Below are 16307 nucleotides of genomic sequence, written 5' to 3'. Positions count from 1 at the left end.
AAAAAACTTAATGTACTGTTGACTCCAATAGAACAGTTGGGCTCTTTTGTCTGATCTTCACTACCAAGGATAAATCCAACTGATACTTGTGGATTTTCTGACATGTGTGGTTGTAATTTCAGAATGAAAATATAAAAAATAATAAAATTTCTGTTGTGAAGTTATTAGCCTATGACATATTTGTGCAAGTTTGGTTGTGATCAATCTTCTTTCCCCACCCGGAATTATTTAACTTTATGTCTGGAGGAGTGACAACCCATATCTAAGTAATGTATGGCATTAACAAAATAACAATAGTAAGAACAACAACAACGATGATGATTGCCTTTATCAATAAAATGGTTTAGGTACATAGTTTGAAAAAAAAACAAAACAAAACCCAACACTCAAAAATTACAGGGTTGCAGAACGCAATTTATTTACTATAAAATAAAGGAGCTTTCTTGTTGGATTTCTATGCAGTAAGTGTACAGAGAATTGAAAGGTGTGGTTCCACTAGTCATTTCTTAGCCGCCAAGTGCAAGATTTGTGTAAGATTCGGAACATTAGAAAAGAAGAAAAACGCAGTTAGAATTTCCTTGTGATATTTCTATTTTCCCCAAAATAAGCTGCCCCCTCCTCCTCCCTGCTGCCATATAACTTAAATAGATAATATATATTGCACAAACAACTGACAGGATAGAAGGATGAGTTAATAACAGAGAGAGGGAGCCTAACATAATAAGAGCCTGTACATATAAGAATATGGTCCTCAAAGCCTGATCCACGCTGAATTTACGTAGTAATTCTGTCCAGTTTATGCATATGAGGATTTTTTTTTATATCATCCACAGTTGAATTAATTTAACTGGGTTAGTAATATGTTCCTTACAGGTAACCATCAAATCATGAACGTTTACGGGTTTGAGAGGAATGGATGATTAAAAAAAAAAAAAAAAATGTTTATAGCAACTAAAAATCATTTTCTTCTAAATGATTTGCATAAAGAATCACTTCCCATAAATGAATTCACACCAATCTGAGAAAAGTCTTACAGTGATTTTCACTGGGTTCAGAAAGAAATGTTCATTATGAAAACAGCTTTCTACTGATCACGTTAGCTCAAACATTGTACTGCACGAAATAAGCAACTAAGGATAGCCCTGCCAAGGGACACCATGACCACATGCAGCCACCTTCTGACAGCTAGAAACAAGTCAGGGCTGAGATCCATCTTCTTTAGCATAACAGGAAACTGCAGGTTTCTGACAGTGAAAGAGTCAAAAGAACAGATGAAAAAAAAAAAATAACGCAACCATAACTTAATAACCCCTGCCATGCCAGTACAAACTAGAAGATGCACCAGATCTCTCCTGTTTATGCGGTGTGTCATCCTGTATAGATCAGAGGAATGTGGTGTATTGCCAAGGCAGATGAACTAAGAATGGAAAGATTTAGGCTCTTTGTGTTGTGTCCTAGTGAAGATACGCCAATCTCTCTCTCCAGCAATTATTCCCAGTTATCCCAATCTTCATCCTCCACCTGAAAGACAACATGAAAGAGTATACACATCAAGCACAAATGAAACCAAGTTACAAACAAGAAAACAGTCTAAAAGATCCCAGATGTCCTCAAACATATATATAAAAAAAAATAAAAAAAACACATTTTACAATGAACCAATGTTGGAAAAGTACATTTAAAAGAGAAAAAAGTTGTTGAAATGGACATCAAATAATCATAAGACAACAATCCTATACAAGTCATACAAATAAAAGGCAAAAAAATATGAAGAGGGGTGGGGGGGGGAGAAAGGAAGGGAGAATGGAAAAGGGAAAAGGAAATACACCACAAAAGTCACATTCTATATAGAAATATAAGTACAGTCGCTAGTATATTCTTAATAGCAAATTAGAAGTTTGAACTAACTGAGGATACATAGAAAGATCATTCAAGAGGATTCAGAGTATTTTATATAAATACCGGTTCATGATATAAATCTCGGAGATTGAGTGTCAGCTACCAATGTGTCAATATAAGGACCCCCATTTGCGGTAAAACCTGACATCACCCTTCTCTTTTAAATAACAACTGGGTGACCCCTGTAAGTGTAGGAGAAGAATGTGATATCAAAGGTTTTCAAATTATCTTTTTTACCACCGTAACCAGCACAATAAGAAAAGGGAGTAAGTGTTTGTGGTCATCATCTAACTTCCAGGATACAAAATTAGCCCAAAGAAAGGCCAAAGACTCTAAAATAAATCTTACAGAGTGTTTATAAAGGTAAGTAGTTTATTCCAAAAGCGTTGAGTATATCTACATTTCCAAAAGTTATGAATGAACGTAGCTAAGGAATGTTTGCACCTTGGGCAAATGCCTGATTACACAGACACGTAATGCTTCCTCTGGCAGATATAGGCCCTATGAATAAGCTTAATATGAACCTCCTGTAAGTTAGTGGATTGTAAGACTCGTAGAGTTACATCATAATGTTCATATCAGAAACTAGGCTGGGCAATGGATGGTACATCCTTAGCCAAGTATCTATAGTATGTGCCCAGAATTTATCAGTGGATGGATGAATCAAATCTATATATAAGTATCTGAGCCGGTACGCTGACTGTTTAAAAAGGGACACCAGAGACATGGGGGGTCTGATTCATTTGGGGATGACATAGCCGCAAGTAGGGAAGTAATAAAATGACTCAGTTGGAGATAAGCACTGTTGCGTTAGACCACAACATTCTTGTAATGTTTGATAGGAATATAATACCCTATTAGGGTCAAAAACATCAGTAGTCGTTCTTAATCCCTTTAGTTTTTAAACAAGAACAGATTACATTCTCCAGTCCTAGTGAAAATAAAGGGTTCATATTTGATCATCTCGGATTTCTGCAAAATATTTTGTTTATGGCCCACTAAGCATTGTAAGTATCTATGAAAATAATGTTCGCAAAAAGATAATGAGGAATTTGGGATCTAGGGGTATGCAGTAGAGCACTAGAGGAATTAGGGGTCAAAAGTGCAAAATATAAATCATAAACTGTAAAGACACTTCTTTCTAATAACCAATCTGCAATATACCTAAAAAAAAAAAAAAAGTTATGGTAAAACTTACCTTCGTTAACTCTCTTTCGTAGTCCATAGGGTCCACAGGGAGACCTTGGGGGTGTAGGTGGTGGTTGAGGACCAGGCACCACGCAGTTAAAGATTTCAGCTCCCAGGATGCACCGGTCCATCCCCAAATACCACGCCCCCGAGCCAGAGGCACCCCAGTTCGTGACAAGCCAAAGGCCGGAGGAGGAGAAGAGAGAAGGAAGACTGGTATACAGAAGAATCACATTCTCACGTAGAATGAAATGGGAAACCAGTGACCAGAAACATAGCCCATGTGAAGCCAGGTGCGTCAGGACGGGTGCCCTGTGGACCCTATGGACTTCGAAGAAAGAGTTAACAAAGGTAAGTTTTACCATAACTCTCATTTTCGTCTTCAGGGTCCATAGAGAAATATGTATGCCACACTCTGTGGCAGATCTGAGCAGAGCCTGGCTTATGCGCTCTGAGCATAGTCTGGACCACAGAGCTAGAGAATCCTTTGGACCTCAGGAGGGATGTCTCAAGAGCCATGTCATCAAAGACAGATGACCCAGTTCCAGGTAAAGGCAAGGACCCTGAGACAACAGGTCCAGAAGTTAAGGCAGCAGGAACGGAGTGTCAATGGAGAGACTCTGAAGATCGGAGTACCAATGACGTCTGGGCCAAGCTGGAGCCACCAGCAGGACAGTGCCTCCGTCTTGCTTGAATTTCTGAAGAACTCGAGGAAGAAGGGACACTGTAGGGAAGAATAGTAAGCTAACTGAAAGGTCCACTTCACTGACAATGCATCTATGAAAGTTGCCTCGGCATCCCTTGTTCTGGACCCGTACACCAGCAATTTGAGATTGTGTCAGGAGGCCATGAGGTCCACCTCTGGTGGGCCCCATCTATCCACTAGGAGTTGAAAAACCTCTGGGTGAAGAGACCATTCCCCGGTATGCATGTCGTGAAGGCTGAGGAAGTCTGCTTCCCAATTGAGAAGTCCCGGAATGAACACCGCAGCGATGGCCGGGAGTTGACCCTCGGCCCATGACAGAATGCGTGACACTTCTGTCATTGCAGCCCGACTTCGAGTGCCTCCTTGATGGTTGATGTAGGCCACTGTTGTGGCATTGTCGGACTGTAACTGTACAGTTTTCCTTGAAGTATGTCCTGGGCCAGTATGAGGGCCCTGAAGACAGCTGGAAGTTCCAATATGTTGATTGGCAGGGTTGATTCGACCGATGTCCAGCGGCCCTGGAAGGAGTGTTGCGCCCCAGCCCAGCCGCAGGAGTCACTGCGCCCCAGCCCCAGAGACTGGTGTCCAATGTTAGGAGTACCCCGTCCGGGATCCAAGAGGGGCGACCTTTGGTTAGATGAGATGTCTGTTGCCACCAAGATAGGGACAGACGAACCTCTGGAGAGCGCAACATCGTCTGAGCTCTGATCCGATAGGGCAACCCGTTCCACCAGGAGAGGATTAGACTTTGTAGAACTGAGCATACTCCTTCATGTAGAAGGTGGATACCATGGATCCCAGAATCTAGCAGGGCTCCCAGATGAACTATTCTTTGTGAAGGATTCAGGGAGGTCTTTTTCCAGAACTAACCATCCATGCTTTTGAAGGAAAGTGATGGTTAGCTCCAGATGGCATTAAAGCACCTCTGGGGATCCTGCTAAGAGCAGGAGGCCGTCCATATATGGTAGCAGTCGGACACCCTGACCAAGCAGTTAGGCCGCCATAATAACCATAAATGTGGTAATTACCCATGGAGCTGTGGATAGTTCAAAGGGTAGAGCCTGAAATTGGAAGTGTTGCTGTAGTATAGCAAACCGGAGATATCGCTGATGAGAGGGCGCTATAGGTACATGTAGGTAAGTGTCCTGAATATCCAGAGATACAATAAAGTCCCCAGACTCCATAGCTAGGATGACAGAGTGTAGTGTTTCCATCCTGAACCTGGGTACCCTGAGGAATTTGTTCAGGGATTTGTGGTTGAGGATAGGCCGATGAGACCCATTCGGCTTCTGAACCAGAAAGAGAGTAGAGTAATAACTGGTCCCTCGTTAACGGGACTGGCACAATTACCCCTGCTTGCAACAAGGACTGTATGGCTTTCTGGATTTGCAGGGCCTGGTTTGGGTCTGAAAGAGGGCCTGTGTAGAAAAATTGGTGGGGAGGGTGTACCCGTGGGAGACCACTTCTCTTTCCCAACCGTCCGTGTTGGTTAGACACCAGCACTGGGCAAACTGAAAGGGGAGGCCATCCCGTCAGGCTGAGGGCATGGCCGCGGATTTTGAAGCAGAGCGTCTGGTGGTCCAGGCCTGCTTGGTCCTGGGCTTGGTGGCCCTAGTGGAAGCAGGCTGCCTAGGAAAGAACTGACCTTTAGGCTTTCCTTGAGGACAAAAGGACCTAATGTAGTCCGAGGCTTTGGAATAGTAGTCGCTGAAGGCAGAAATGCAGTTTTTGATGCCGCCAATGTGGTTACAATCTTGTCAAGGTCTGGGCTAAACAAGATCTCCACGTTGTAGGGCAATACTTGTAAGCCCTTATTAGAATCCGCATCAGCCTTCCATGAGTGTAGCCACAGGGTACGGCGGGCAGACGCCGCCGTGGCTGAGACTCTAGAGGTTAGGAGACTAGCATCCAATGTCGATTCTCCAATATAGGAAGCTGCATCTCGTATGTGATCCCTAGATGCGTCTGAGGGAAAAGAGTCTTCAAGTGCATCAGCCCAGCTCAGAGTACATCAATTTAAGGCAAGATTCAACCTTTCTATGCGTAGGGTCCTTCATAGAGGATACTGTAGGGATAGGCAATGTAGTACTCTTAAGTAATCGCGTAACATGAGAATCCACCGCAGGGGGAGTCTCCCATTTTGAACAATGAGCCGCAGGAAATTGATAACAGGAGGTCAGACGTTTTTGGGGCTGAAACCTATTACCAGGCATCTGTCAGGCTGCTGCCATGTGTTCTGCTAGTTGATCCGATAGAGAGAATTCTGCTGAAGCCACTTTCTGTCGTTTAAACAGTGGGTGCTTTGATTTAGGAGCTGGGTCGTCATCTTCTATTAGTAAGATGGATCTAACCGCTCGCACCAAAGCAGGAATATTAATTTTTGACTGGCTCTCTTCCTCCCCCCAGGTGGGGGGGGGGGGGTCAGTGTTAGAGAGATCAGCATCTCATGCCTCCACAGATGACAACCCCAGAGGGGGAATTACAGCCTGTTGTGGCAACCCCATAAAGGGAATTGCAGCCGGGACCGCTAGGTGGTCCGCAATAGTAGCCAGCAACTGAGAAAAGGAAGCCCAGGGGGGCTCTTGTGCAGGAGCTGGGGGGTCTGATTGAGCTGGTGGAGTATAACATAACCCATCTTGTATCAAATCCTCCTTACCTAAGCCTGCAGCACATATTTGCATGATAGCAGTATGGGTGCAGATTCTTGCTTGCTACTCTTGACCTTGCTAGACATAGCTGCAGAGTAGCATAGCACACAATATGGCACTGGGTATTATGAAACCACTAGGTATGTAGAATACAAGTAGGAATGCAATATACTGATCCTGTCTTATGCTTGGGAAAGCTGCAGGAGCGCACAACACAAATATGGCACAGTGCAATAACCAACTGAATGTGACAACCCTCACAAATACAAGAGATGTGAGGCACAGGAGAACCCTGAATACACCTGTATGTTAGGGCAAAGTAAGGAAAAAAGAGAAAGATATATGCTGACAGTATACAGAAATATATAGACAGGCAGCGCTAGCATAAGTCATATACAATACAGAAATACAACATAACTGCAGAATGGCACTACAATCAATTACACAGATTCTGTGGTCAGAGACTCAACATCTGGTAGGCTATAGCGCTACATAACCTGACTCCAGGTTGAGGTATGTAGGGGGACCGGACCCAGCGTTTCCCTGAAAGAGATGTGGCTGAGCCTGGAGAAAATGGCTGCCGGAGATCTCTGAGGAGGCGTGGTCAGAGGAGAGCAGCTCAGGGAAACAAGACCTCAGAGGAATATCGCCCTAAGCTGGGGGCCGCTGGATTCCCACTCCATATGTACCCTGGTGGTCTATTGGATCACTGTGGACAAAGCCTGTGATCACTCTTAGCATCTCTGGTCTGTCCCGAGACTGGAGGTAAGACTGCCAATCCGTGGGTCACGACGAGTGGTGACCCGCCTTACCTGTCCCCCTTGTGTCGGGGGTGCAGTTTGGGTCCAACACAGGGCCGGCAAGCAATGTCCCAGGATGGCCGCCGAAATCCCCAGCCGCAGCTGGCGTTGAGGCGCCCGGAGGGGTGACGGAGCGGGAGCGTAGACGTCCTGTGGACAGTCTGCTACGACCCGCTGAGCAGAAAAACTACGAAAAATAAATAAAATTATAAAAAGTAAGCTATCAGGGCTGCCTAAGCAGCAGGGCAGGGTATAGAGGCAGGGACTGATGCATCCTGGGAGCTGAAAGCTTTAACTGCGTGGTGCCCGGTCCTCAACCACCTCCTACACCCCAAAGTCTCCCTGTGGAACCCTATAGACCCTGAAGAAAAATAGGTAAAATATAAATGATCAACCCACACCATGTCCATTTGAGTTTATGCCGCAACTCTTTACTGTAGAGAAGACCTATTTTGGGTACTTAAAATCAAAACTGTGGGCAGGTGTAAAAACATCATTCATCGATATACCCTTTCCCCTAAAATGGGTAGGGGGAGAGACAGAGGGAATTGGGAAGTGGAGATGAAAGACAGGAGGCGTGACAGAGAGAGACACGGAGGGACAAAAATGAAAGAGACAACAACACAAAAGGCTTGAGACACACGAGTGGCATGAGGCTGGAGAGACATAGAAGGGACAATGAGGCTAAAGAGACAAAGACACAGAGGCATGAAGCTGGAGAGACCCAGAGGGGACAATGAGGCTGGAGAGACATGAGGGGGTGGACATGAAGTCGCAGAGATACACTTTTAACAGCACAAGCTCATACCATGTTTACCTCTATTACGGCACCATTCTTCTTACCTCCCTCTCACGCCTCTTGTATGGAAATTACTCAACAAACCTTAATTTCACCTTCTTTTTATCATAGTAAGTGACAATCAGCCTGACCAGAAAGACTCACCTCTCCAGACACTTCCACCCGGGACAAGGCCAGCTGTACTTCCTCTTCTGTCATGTCAAAGTCCTTCTCCCAGTCTTCACTGACATCTGTACTTGACCCTTGAAGTAAAGGAAAATAATTTACCATAACCTAGAAAAAGATGGGGCTTTAAATGAATACGATCTTTCAGCAAATACTGCTTCCTTTTACAACATAGTCCATATCATCCCAGTACACCCAATAACTTCTAAAAATAGTTAAATTAAAAAAATAATAATAATTATCGTTGTGCTTACCTTTCTGCCCATTGTTAGAAGGTGTTGATTTGCCACTGTCACTGTTCAGCTCAAAAACACGTAGATCAGAAGGTGGCTCATCCTTCCGAACTGCACTTTGTGCATTTACTTTGGTCAATGGGGAGTCGTCAGAGGTCTGAGAAGACTGTTCATCTGGTTTCTCTTCCCGTAGCTCTTTCGTTCCCGTAGTTGGACTGGCAGAGGATTCAGATGGAGCTGTGGGACTGTGGTATGCTGGGTTGTCAATCTGAGTGATGGGGGAGATACTCTCACTGCTCTCAGAGGGGCTTGTGACACAAATAGTTTCTCTGCAGTGTTTGGTTGGCTCCTCAGAACTGGTTTCCACATTTAGAGTGGGAATGGCAGGTGGCAACATCCTTAATTTATCCTCAAAACTGGAGACACGAGGTGAGCCTGTCCCAATAAAGTCCTCTGGTGAAGCATTGAGAGACAATAAAATCTTTGAAGTACCCACAGCTGACATTAATGCACAGTAAACTAATCTCCCCCAGTAAGTAGCATTACAGTCATATAAATATATTATGTTTAAATAGTCATGTGTCATCCAGGATTACACATTTCCTAACATGTAATACTGATAGATCGCACATGACCATGGTAATATCATTGGCACTCTTGTTATTAATTGGGTGTGTATATTTGTTAATTAAGTCGTCTTGGTAACTTTAGTAGACACTCCATCACCTGGGTGCCGTCCCACAGTCGCATGGCATGACATCACTGCTCTAGCGCATTGACTCAGAGGACGCTATGCTGATAATCGCAGTGATTACAGGAACTGGACCATACTCCAAGGAAGGGTTCTGGAGGTATATAGGTAAGTGTCTGCATATGTTTGTATTGAGTTCCCTGAGGAAAGAGACTAGTTCTATGAAACAAAGGACTGTGTCACCCCTGCCTGTCTTCCCCTCTCCTTTAGAATGTAAGCTATCATGAGCAGGGCCCTCTTCCTCAATGCCCAATGTGCTTTTCTATGCCTTACTTATACTATCATCTACTGCATACTCCCCTACAACGGCACCTAACCGTTGATTTTTGCCATCCTGCTGCTTGTTTGAGTGTTATGACCGCTGATGCAGCAATGTTTATAAACCATGTACTTGTCCTGCATTGTTTTGTACTGTAAGTCGCTGTTGTTCTTGTTCTGCTCATTTGTTTATGTACTTTGTGAGGAAACCTTGTGATGCCATATAAATAAAGGATAATATTATTATTGGGTCTTCCCTGACAACAGAACCAAATGAATAGGGTGTGAAACGTTGGAACTATATTCCTGTTTGTGACTTCAATTTTGTCATTTGAGTGCCGCCGGTTTATACAGTACATTTACCCGGTTCCTGTCCTGGGCACCATTCGGAGGGCAGCGCAACTTTACCTGGATAGATTTGAGTTCTGATCGTTGTGAGGGATAGATAGATAGATCTTTTGGATAAAGTAATTCTTGGTTTAGCAGAGTCAAAGCCAAAAAAAGCTATAAAAATATGAGATATGGTAAGAACTTACCCTTGTTATCTCTATTTCTACGAAGTCCATAGGGTTCCACAGGATACCTTGGGGGTATAGGTGTGACGTCAGTCGCAGGGCACCAAAGAGTTAAGCTTTCAGCCTCCCAGGATGCACTAGGTCCCCCTCCTATACCCCGCCCCCGGGCCAAGGCACCTCAGTTAGTTACCAAGCCATAGGCCGGTGGAGGAGAAGGAAGAGAGAGAACAAAGATCTGGACACATACAAGAATCACATTCTCACCAGAGGGAGACGGAAAACCGGTGACCAGAGCAAAGCCCATCTGCAGCACAGGTGCGACAGGGCGGGAGTCCTGTGGAACCCTATGGACTTCGTAGAAATAGAGATAACAAGGGTAAGTTCTTACCATATCTCATATTTTCTACTTCAGGGTCCATAGGGTATCCACAGGATACCTTGGGGATGTCCCAAAGCAGTATCCTTTAAGGGTGGGGACGCTCCTGTGCAGAAAGGAGAATCCGCCGCCCGAAGGAAGCATCCTGAGAGGCGAAGGTGTCAAACCTGTAATACCTCACGAAGGTATGGACAGAAGACCACGTAGCAGCCTTGCAGATCTGAACTGCCGAGGCACCACGTCGAGCTGCCCACGAAGGACCCACAGACCTAGTGGAATGAGCCTTCAGAGAAGGAGGGACCGGTAGGCCTTCATGAAGATAAGCTTCAGAAATAGCCATACGGATCCAGGCTGCCAAAGTTTGCTTTGAAGCAGGCCAACCCTTTTTACGGAAGCCAAAGAGGACAAACAAAGCGTCCGACTTCCTAAACGAAGAAGTGCGGTCAACATAAGTCCTTAAGGCCCGCACAACATCCAAAGAGGCCTCACCCACGGAAAGACCCGGTGAGTTAAAGGCCGGAACAACTATTTCCTCGTTAATATGAAACTGGGAAACAACTTTGGGAAGAAACTCGGGCCGAGTGCGGAGCACTGCCCTGTTCCCATAAAAAACCAAGAAAGGGGGTCTACAAGAAAGAGCCCCTAACTCAGAAACACGTCTGGCCGAAGCAATGGCCAGAAGGAAAACAGTCTTAGCTGTTAGCCATTTAAGATCCACTGAGCCCAGTGGTTCAAACGGCAGTCCTTGGAGAGCCCTCAGGACCACAGCCAAATCCCAAGGCGCCACAGGTGGAACAAAGGGCGGCTGAATGCGGAGAACATCCTGCATAAAGGTGCGCACATCCGGGATTGTAGCAATCCTACGGTGAAACCAGACAGATAGGGCCGAAACCTGTACCTTCAAAGAAGCAAGGCGAAGCCCATGATCTAGTCCCGCTTGCAGGAAGGCGAGAATCCGAGACAGACGAAACTCCCGCGGTGCATAACCTCTCGGTCGACACCACTGGAAGAACGTATGCCACACGCGATGGTATATCCTCGCGGAAGACGGTTTCCGAGCTCGCAACATGGTACGCACCACAGAGCTGGAAAACCCCCGGGACCTCAGCATGGCCGTCTCAACAGCCACGCCGTCAAAGACAGCCGAGTCAGGTCCGGGTGAAGGCAAGGACCCTGAGACAGAAGGTCCGGTCGTAGCGGCAACCGCAGAGGAATGTCCACGGACAGACCCTGAAGGTCTGAGAACCAGTGCCGTCTGGGCCACGCGGGAGCTATCAACAGGAGCGTCCCTCCTTCCTGTTTGAATTTCCGGATTACCCGTGGAAGAAGGGAGACCGGAGGGAACAGGTATGCGAACCGGAACGTCCACCGGACGGACAGAGCATCCACCAGAGACGCCCCTTCGTCTCTTGTGCGAGACCCGTACACCGGCAACTTGTTGTTGTGCCGGGACGCCATGAGGTCGATTTCTAGAAGACCCCACCTGTCCACCAGTAGTTGAAAAACGTCCGGGTGCAGGGACCATTCCCCCGGATGAACGTCCTGGCGACTTAGAAAGTCCGCCTCCCAATTGAGCACTCCCGGGATGAAGACCGCTGATATGGCCGGAAGATTGCGCTCCGCCCAAACCAGGATCCGAGAGACCTCTACGAGAGCCGCCCGACTGCGAGTTCCTCCTTGCCTGTTTATGTAGGCCACGGTGGTAGCGTTGTCCGACTGGACCTGCACCGGGCGACCCTGGAGAAACCGCTGTGCCTGCTGGAGAGCATTGAAGACCGCACGGAGTTCCAAGATATTTATTGGAAGCTCCGCTTCTGTCGGCGTCCACCTGCCCTGGAACAAGTGTGGACCCGAAACTGCTCCCCAGCCCCGAAGACTGGCGTCCGTTGTCAACAGGACCCAATTTGGAACCCAGAACGGACGTCCCTTGTTGAGGTGGGTCGTCTGTAACCACCACGTAAGGGACAGGCGAACCTCCTGGGTGAGCACAATCGTCTGGGACTTCAGAGACTGAGTCAGCCCGTTCCACTTGGACAGGATCAGGTGCTGCAGAGATCTGGAGTGAAACTGGGCGTATTCCACCATGTCGAACACCGACACCATGGAGCCCAGTAACCTCATCGCCGAGTGTAAGGACACCCGGCGGCTGTGCAGACAACTGCGCACCCTTGACTGTAAAGCAGAGATCTTGTCCTCCGTCACGAAGATCCTTTGCTGTCCCGAGTCCAATAAGGCTCCAAGATGCAGAATCCTCCGAGACGGGATTAGAGTGGACTTCTGCCAGTTGATTAGCCAGCCGTGCCGTTGCAGCAGTGCAATGGTCAGGTCCAAGTGGCGTAACAGGAGCTCTGGAGATCCTGCCACCAATAACAGGTCGTCCAAATACGGCAACATGCGGACTCCCTGCAGCCGCAGAGAAGCCGCCATGACCGCCATCACCTTGGTGAAAACACGTGGTGCTGTTGCCAGGCCAAAAGGTAACGCCCGAAACTGGAAGTGGTCGCTGCTGATTGCGAACCTGAGGAACTGTTGATGGCGCCAAAGAATAGGGACATGCAGGTAAGCGTCCTGTATGTCCAATGACACCAAGTAGTCCCCAGGTTCCAGCGCCAGAATGATGGACCGTAGGGTCTCCATCCGAAACTTCGGGACCCGCAAAGACTTGTTGAGTGCTTTGAGGTTGAGAATCGGACGATATGACCCATTGGGTTTCTGTACCAAAAATAGATTTGAATAGAAACCCTGGCCCCTCTGGGAGAATGGAACCGCCACTATAACTCCAGCCTGGAGCATAGTGTGCAATACCTTCCGCAGCTCCGTAGCCTTGTTCCGGTCTGATGGGAGACCCGTGGTGAAGAAGCGAGCCGGGGGTCTGTGCCGGAAGGAGAGGGCGTATCCGTGAGAAACCACCTCCAGAACCCAAGTGTCTGTCGTAGTGGTCGACCAACACTGGGCGAACTGTAGCAGGCGGCCTCCCACCCTGGGATCCCCCAAAGGGAGGCCCGGACCGTCAGGCCGCAGGCTTGTCATCTGGCTTGGGGGCCGGACGTCTGGTACTCCATGCCTGCTTCCGGGGCTTGACCGATTTCTTAGGGCCAGCCTGTCGAGGAAACGACTGTGGTTTGGGCCTGCCCTGGGCCCTAGATGACCGAAAGGACGATGGTCCCGAACCAGAAGGAGCAGCGGCCGACGGGAGACAGGCAGATTTGGCTGCCGCCAGCGTGGCCACAATCTTATCCAGTTCCGGACCGAAGAGAACTTCTCCGGTAAACGGCAACGCTTCCAGACCTTTCTTGGAATCTGCGTCCGCCTTCCAGGATCGCAGCCACAAGGTGCGACGAGCAGCTACCGCTGCTGAAGAAATTCTAGACACCAGAGTACTAATGTCTAGAGCCGCCTCGTTGATGTAGGTGGCCGAATCACGGAGATTGCCAATCAACTCCGCCTGATCGGCCGGACAGTCGGATTCAAAAGAAGCCTCTAATGAATCCGCCCAGCGCTCCATCGCTCTGGCAACCCAGCAAATGGCCATAGCCGGCCGTGCTGCCCCCCCTGCAAGGGAATAAGCGGACTTCAGGCAGATTTCTACCTTGCGGTCCGTAGCATCCTTAAGGGAGGACATGGATGGCATCGGCAATGTGGCACTACGGACAAGACGGGTCACGTGAGAATCCACCTGTGGAGGGGATTCCCACTTCGCAAAATAATTATCCGCGAACGGATAAGCCACCGCCAGGCGTCTCTGCGGCTGGTATCTTTTGCCAGGTTGTTTCCACGCCTCCTCTAAATGGTCCACCAACTGACCCGAAAGAGGAAAGACTGTGGCATCGCCCTTCACATCTTTGAAAAAGGCATACTTAGATTTAGCCACTGGGGGAACTTCGTCCTCAATCACCAAGGCTGTGCGGACCGCCCGAATAAGTCCAGGAATATATACTTTGGACTTAGCATCAGCGTCCTTAGTATGGAGAGGTTCCTGATCGTAAGGATCTAGAATCTCCCCATCATCAGACGTCCCTTCGTCATCCTCATAAGGAGCGGACAGAGACGCCACCGGCCTTTTATGAGACCGCATCACAGACTCCCCTTGCAACACATCCGACAAGTGCTGTACAGAACTCGTCAGGGAGTTAACCCACGCTGGCTCCTGAGAACCCGGGAGCGGGGAAATAGGGAGACTGTGGGGTACCACCAATTGTCGTGGGAACCCCTGCATGGGTGACGACACCACAGACTGCTGGGACAAACCCATCGGAGTAAACGCGGGCTGCGGAGCTAACTGGCCCACTAAAGCTGTTAACGCCTGAGCAAAACAAGCCCAGGGCGGCTCCTGTACCGGTGCTGTAACCGTAATAGGCCGCGCCATGGACAAACACTGCCGGCAAAGGCCCTCCGCGCTACCCTCCCCCTCCGCTAACGGTACTTTGCACGTGGTACACTGTAGCCGGAGGGGAAAATCACTTTCAGACATGATGGCACCACGTATGTGACCTCTCTCACCAATTAAGTATTAAATAGGCGAGAGACCACCCTGCAGCACCGCACCGCAAGGGCTTTAGCAGAAAGAACAGGGACAGTAATAAAGCTGACAGTTTAGATGAAGAAAAGATTACAGGCAGTAGCGCTAGCACAGTCACATACAATGCAGAGAAATAACAATTCCTGCACTAACAGCGCTGATCACTCAACTACACAGACACAGGGCCTGGTAGGACACAGCGCTGCATACACAGACCTGACCACAGCGGAGGAGAGGTATGCGGGGGGACCCAGACCACGATGCTTCCGTCCAGCGCTTCCAGCAGCGTTCACCATGCGTTCTGGAGAAGATGGCCGCCGAGGAGCAGAGAGGAGGCTGGCCTGGGGGAGGAGCGCTGCCACAGGACCAGTCGGCAGCATGCAGAGAGGGCTGTGTGCAGCGGGGGAGGCGCCGGCTGTGAGACAGGGAAGGCGCGCTCCCCTGGCATGCATTTAACCCCTGGGACGCCGCAGCGCTACCGCTCTGCTGCGGTCCGCTGTCCCAGGGGGTAGTGGAAGCGCAGGTTGGTCGCCTGGCTCCACGCTGCAGCCAGTCCCCAGGGAGCCCCCTGCCTGGGGACTTAGGACCATGTGATCAGCGGGGACCCACCGCGGGACCCCGCTGCTTACCTCTGTCCCCCTTGAATCCGGCCATGGTCCGGAGCATCTGGGGTCACCGCTAGCTGTGACCCCAGACGCCCACCAGCATCCCCGGATCAGTACCGGCGTTCTGGTACCGGCGGGGTGTAGGGAAGACAGCATGGACGTCAGGACTGACTGTCCATGCTGTACATCCAGTAGTGCAGCCACAGCTGCATGAAGAATAAGCTTCAGGGGCTCTTCTAGCCCCCACTCCAACAGGTGCACCCGACTCCGGCCGGGCACCAAACTAAACTGAGGTGCCTTGGCCCGGGGGCGGGGTATAGGAGGGGGACCTAGTGCATCCTGGGAGGCTGAAAGCTTAACTCTTTGGTGCCCTGCGACTGACGTCACACCTATACCCCCAAGGTATCCTGTGGATACCCTATGGACCCTGAAGTAGAAATAACCATGGTCATTGTAACTAATAAACAAGTTTTTGATGTACTTATTATTATTGTGTTTTATTTTTAAAGCACCACAAGGGTTCCTTACTTACAAAACAAAGGGACAACAGACAGTATATAAATATAGATACATAATTACAGTGGGCAGTAAGCATAATTATGTAGAGAAGACAAATGGAAGAAAGGGTCCTGTTCATGAGAGCTTACAATCTATCTTTATATATGTGTCCAAGACATCCATGTACTCACCCTCCTCCTCCTCCCACCTTGGCTCCTCAGTATGGACACTCTGCTCTGCTCTCTGCTTCAGAGCGTCTCTCCGTGCTTCCTCCTGAGAAGGAGAACTGCAGTGTCACATTATCATGCATAATAACCAGTGCAGCCATACATATATGGGGGTATTCA

The 16307-nt window shown here is 48.5% G+C and overlaps 1 protein-coding gene across 3 annotated transcripts in view; it reads right to left on the bottom strand.

The window, feature by feature from the left end:
- Positions 1-310: 310 nt before the first annotated feature.
- Positions 311-16307, bottom strand: part of BSDC1 (BSD domain containing 1) — a 37253-nt gene continuing 21256 nt past the window's right edge. For 2 of the 3 annotated variants that reach the window (XM_088451218.1, XM_088451220.1), the window contains exons 8-11: positions 16152-16233; positions 8460-8891; positions 8185-8282; positions 311-1521 (exon numbers count right to left, since the gene is read on the bottom strand). In XM_088451218.1, coding sequence (XP_088307344.1) covers positions 1489-1521; positions 8185-8282; positions 8460-8891; positions 16152-16233 — 645 coding nt within the window. In that variant the 3' untranslated portion in view covers positions 311-1488. The remainder of the gene's footprint in view (positions 1522-8184; positions 8283-8459; positions 8892-16151; positions 16234-16307) is intronic. The other variant, XM_088451219.1, reaches the window with a different exon arrangement.

Source organism: Taudactylus pleione, unplaced genomic scaffold, assembly GCF_031769625.1.
Source record: "Taudactylus pleione unplaced genomic scaffold, aTauple2 ptg000541l, whole genome shotgun sequence".
Classification (NCBI taxonomy): Eukaryota; Metazoa; Chordata; class Amphibia; order Anura; family Myobatrachidae; genus Taudactylus; species Taudactylus pleione.
The sequence above is the reverse complement of the archived record's forward strand: the minus strand, read 5'-3'. Positions and strand labels throughout refer to the sequence as shown.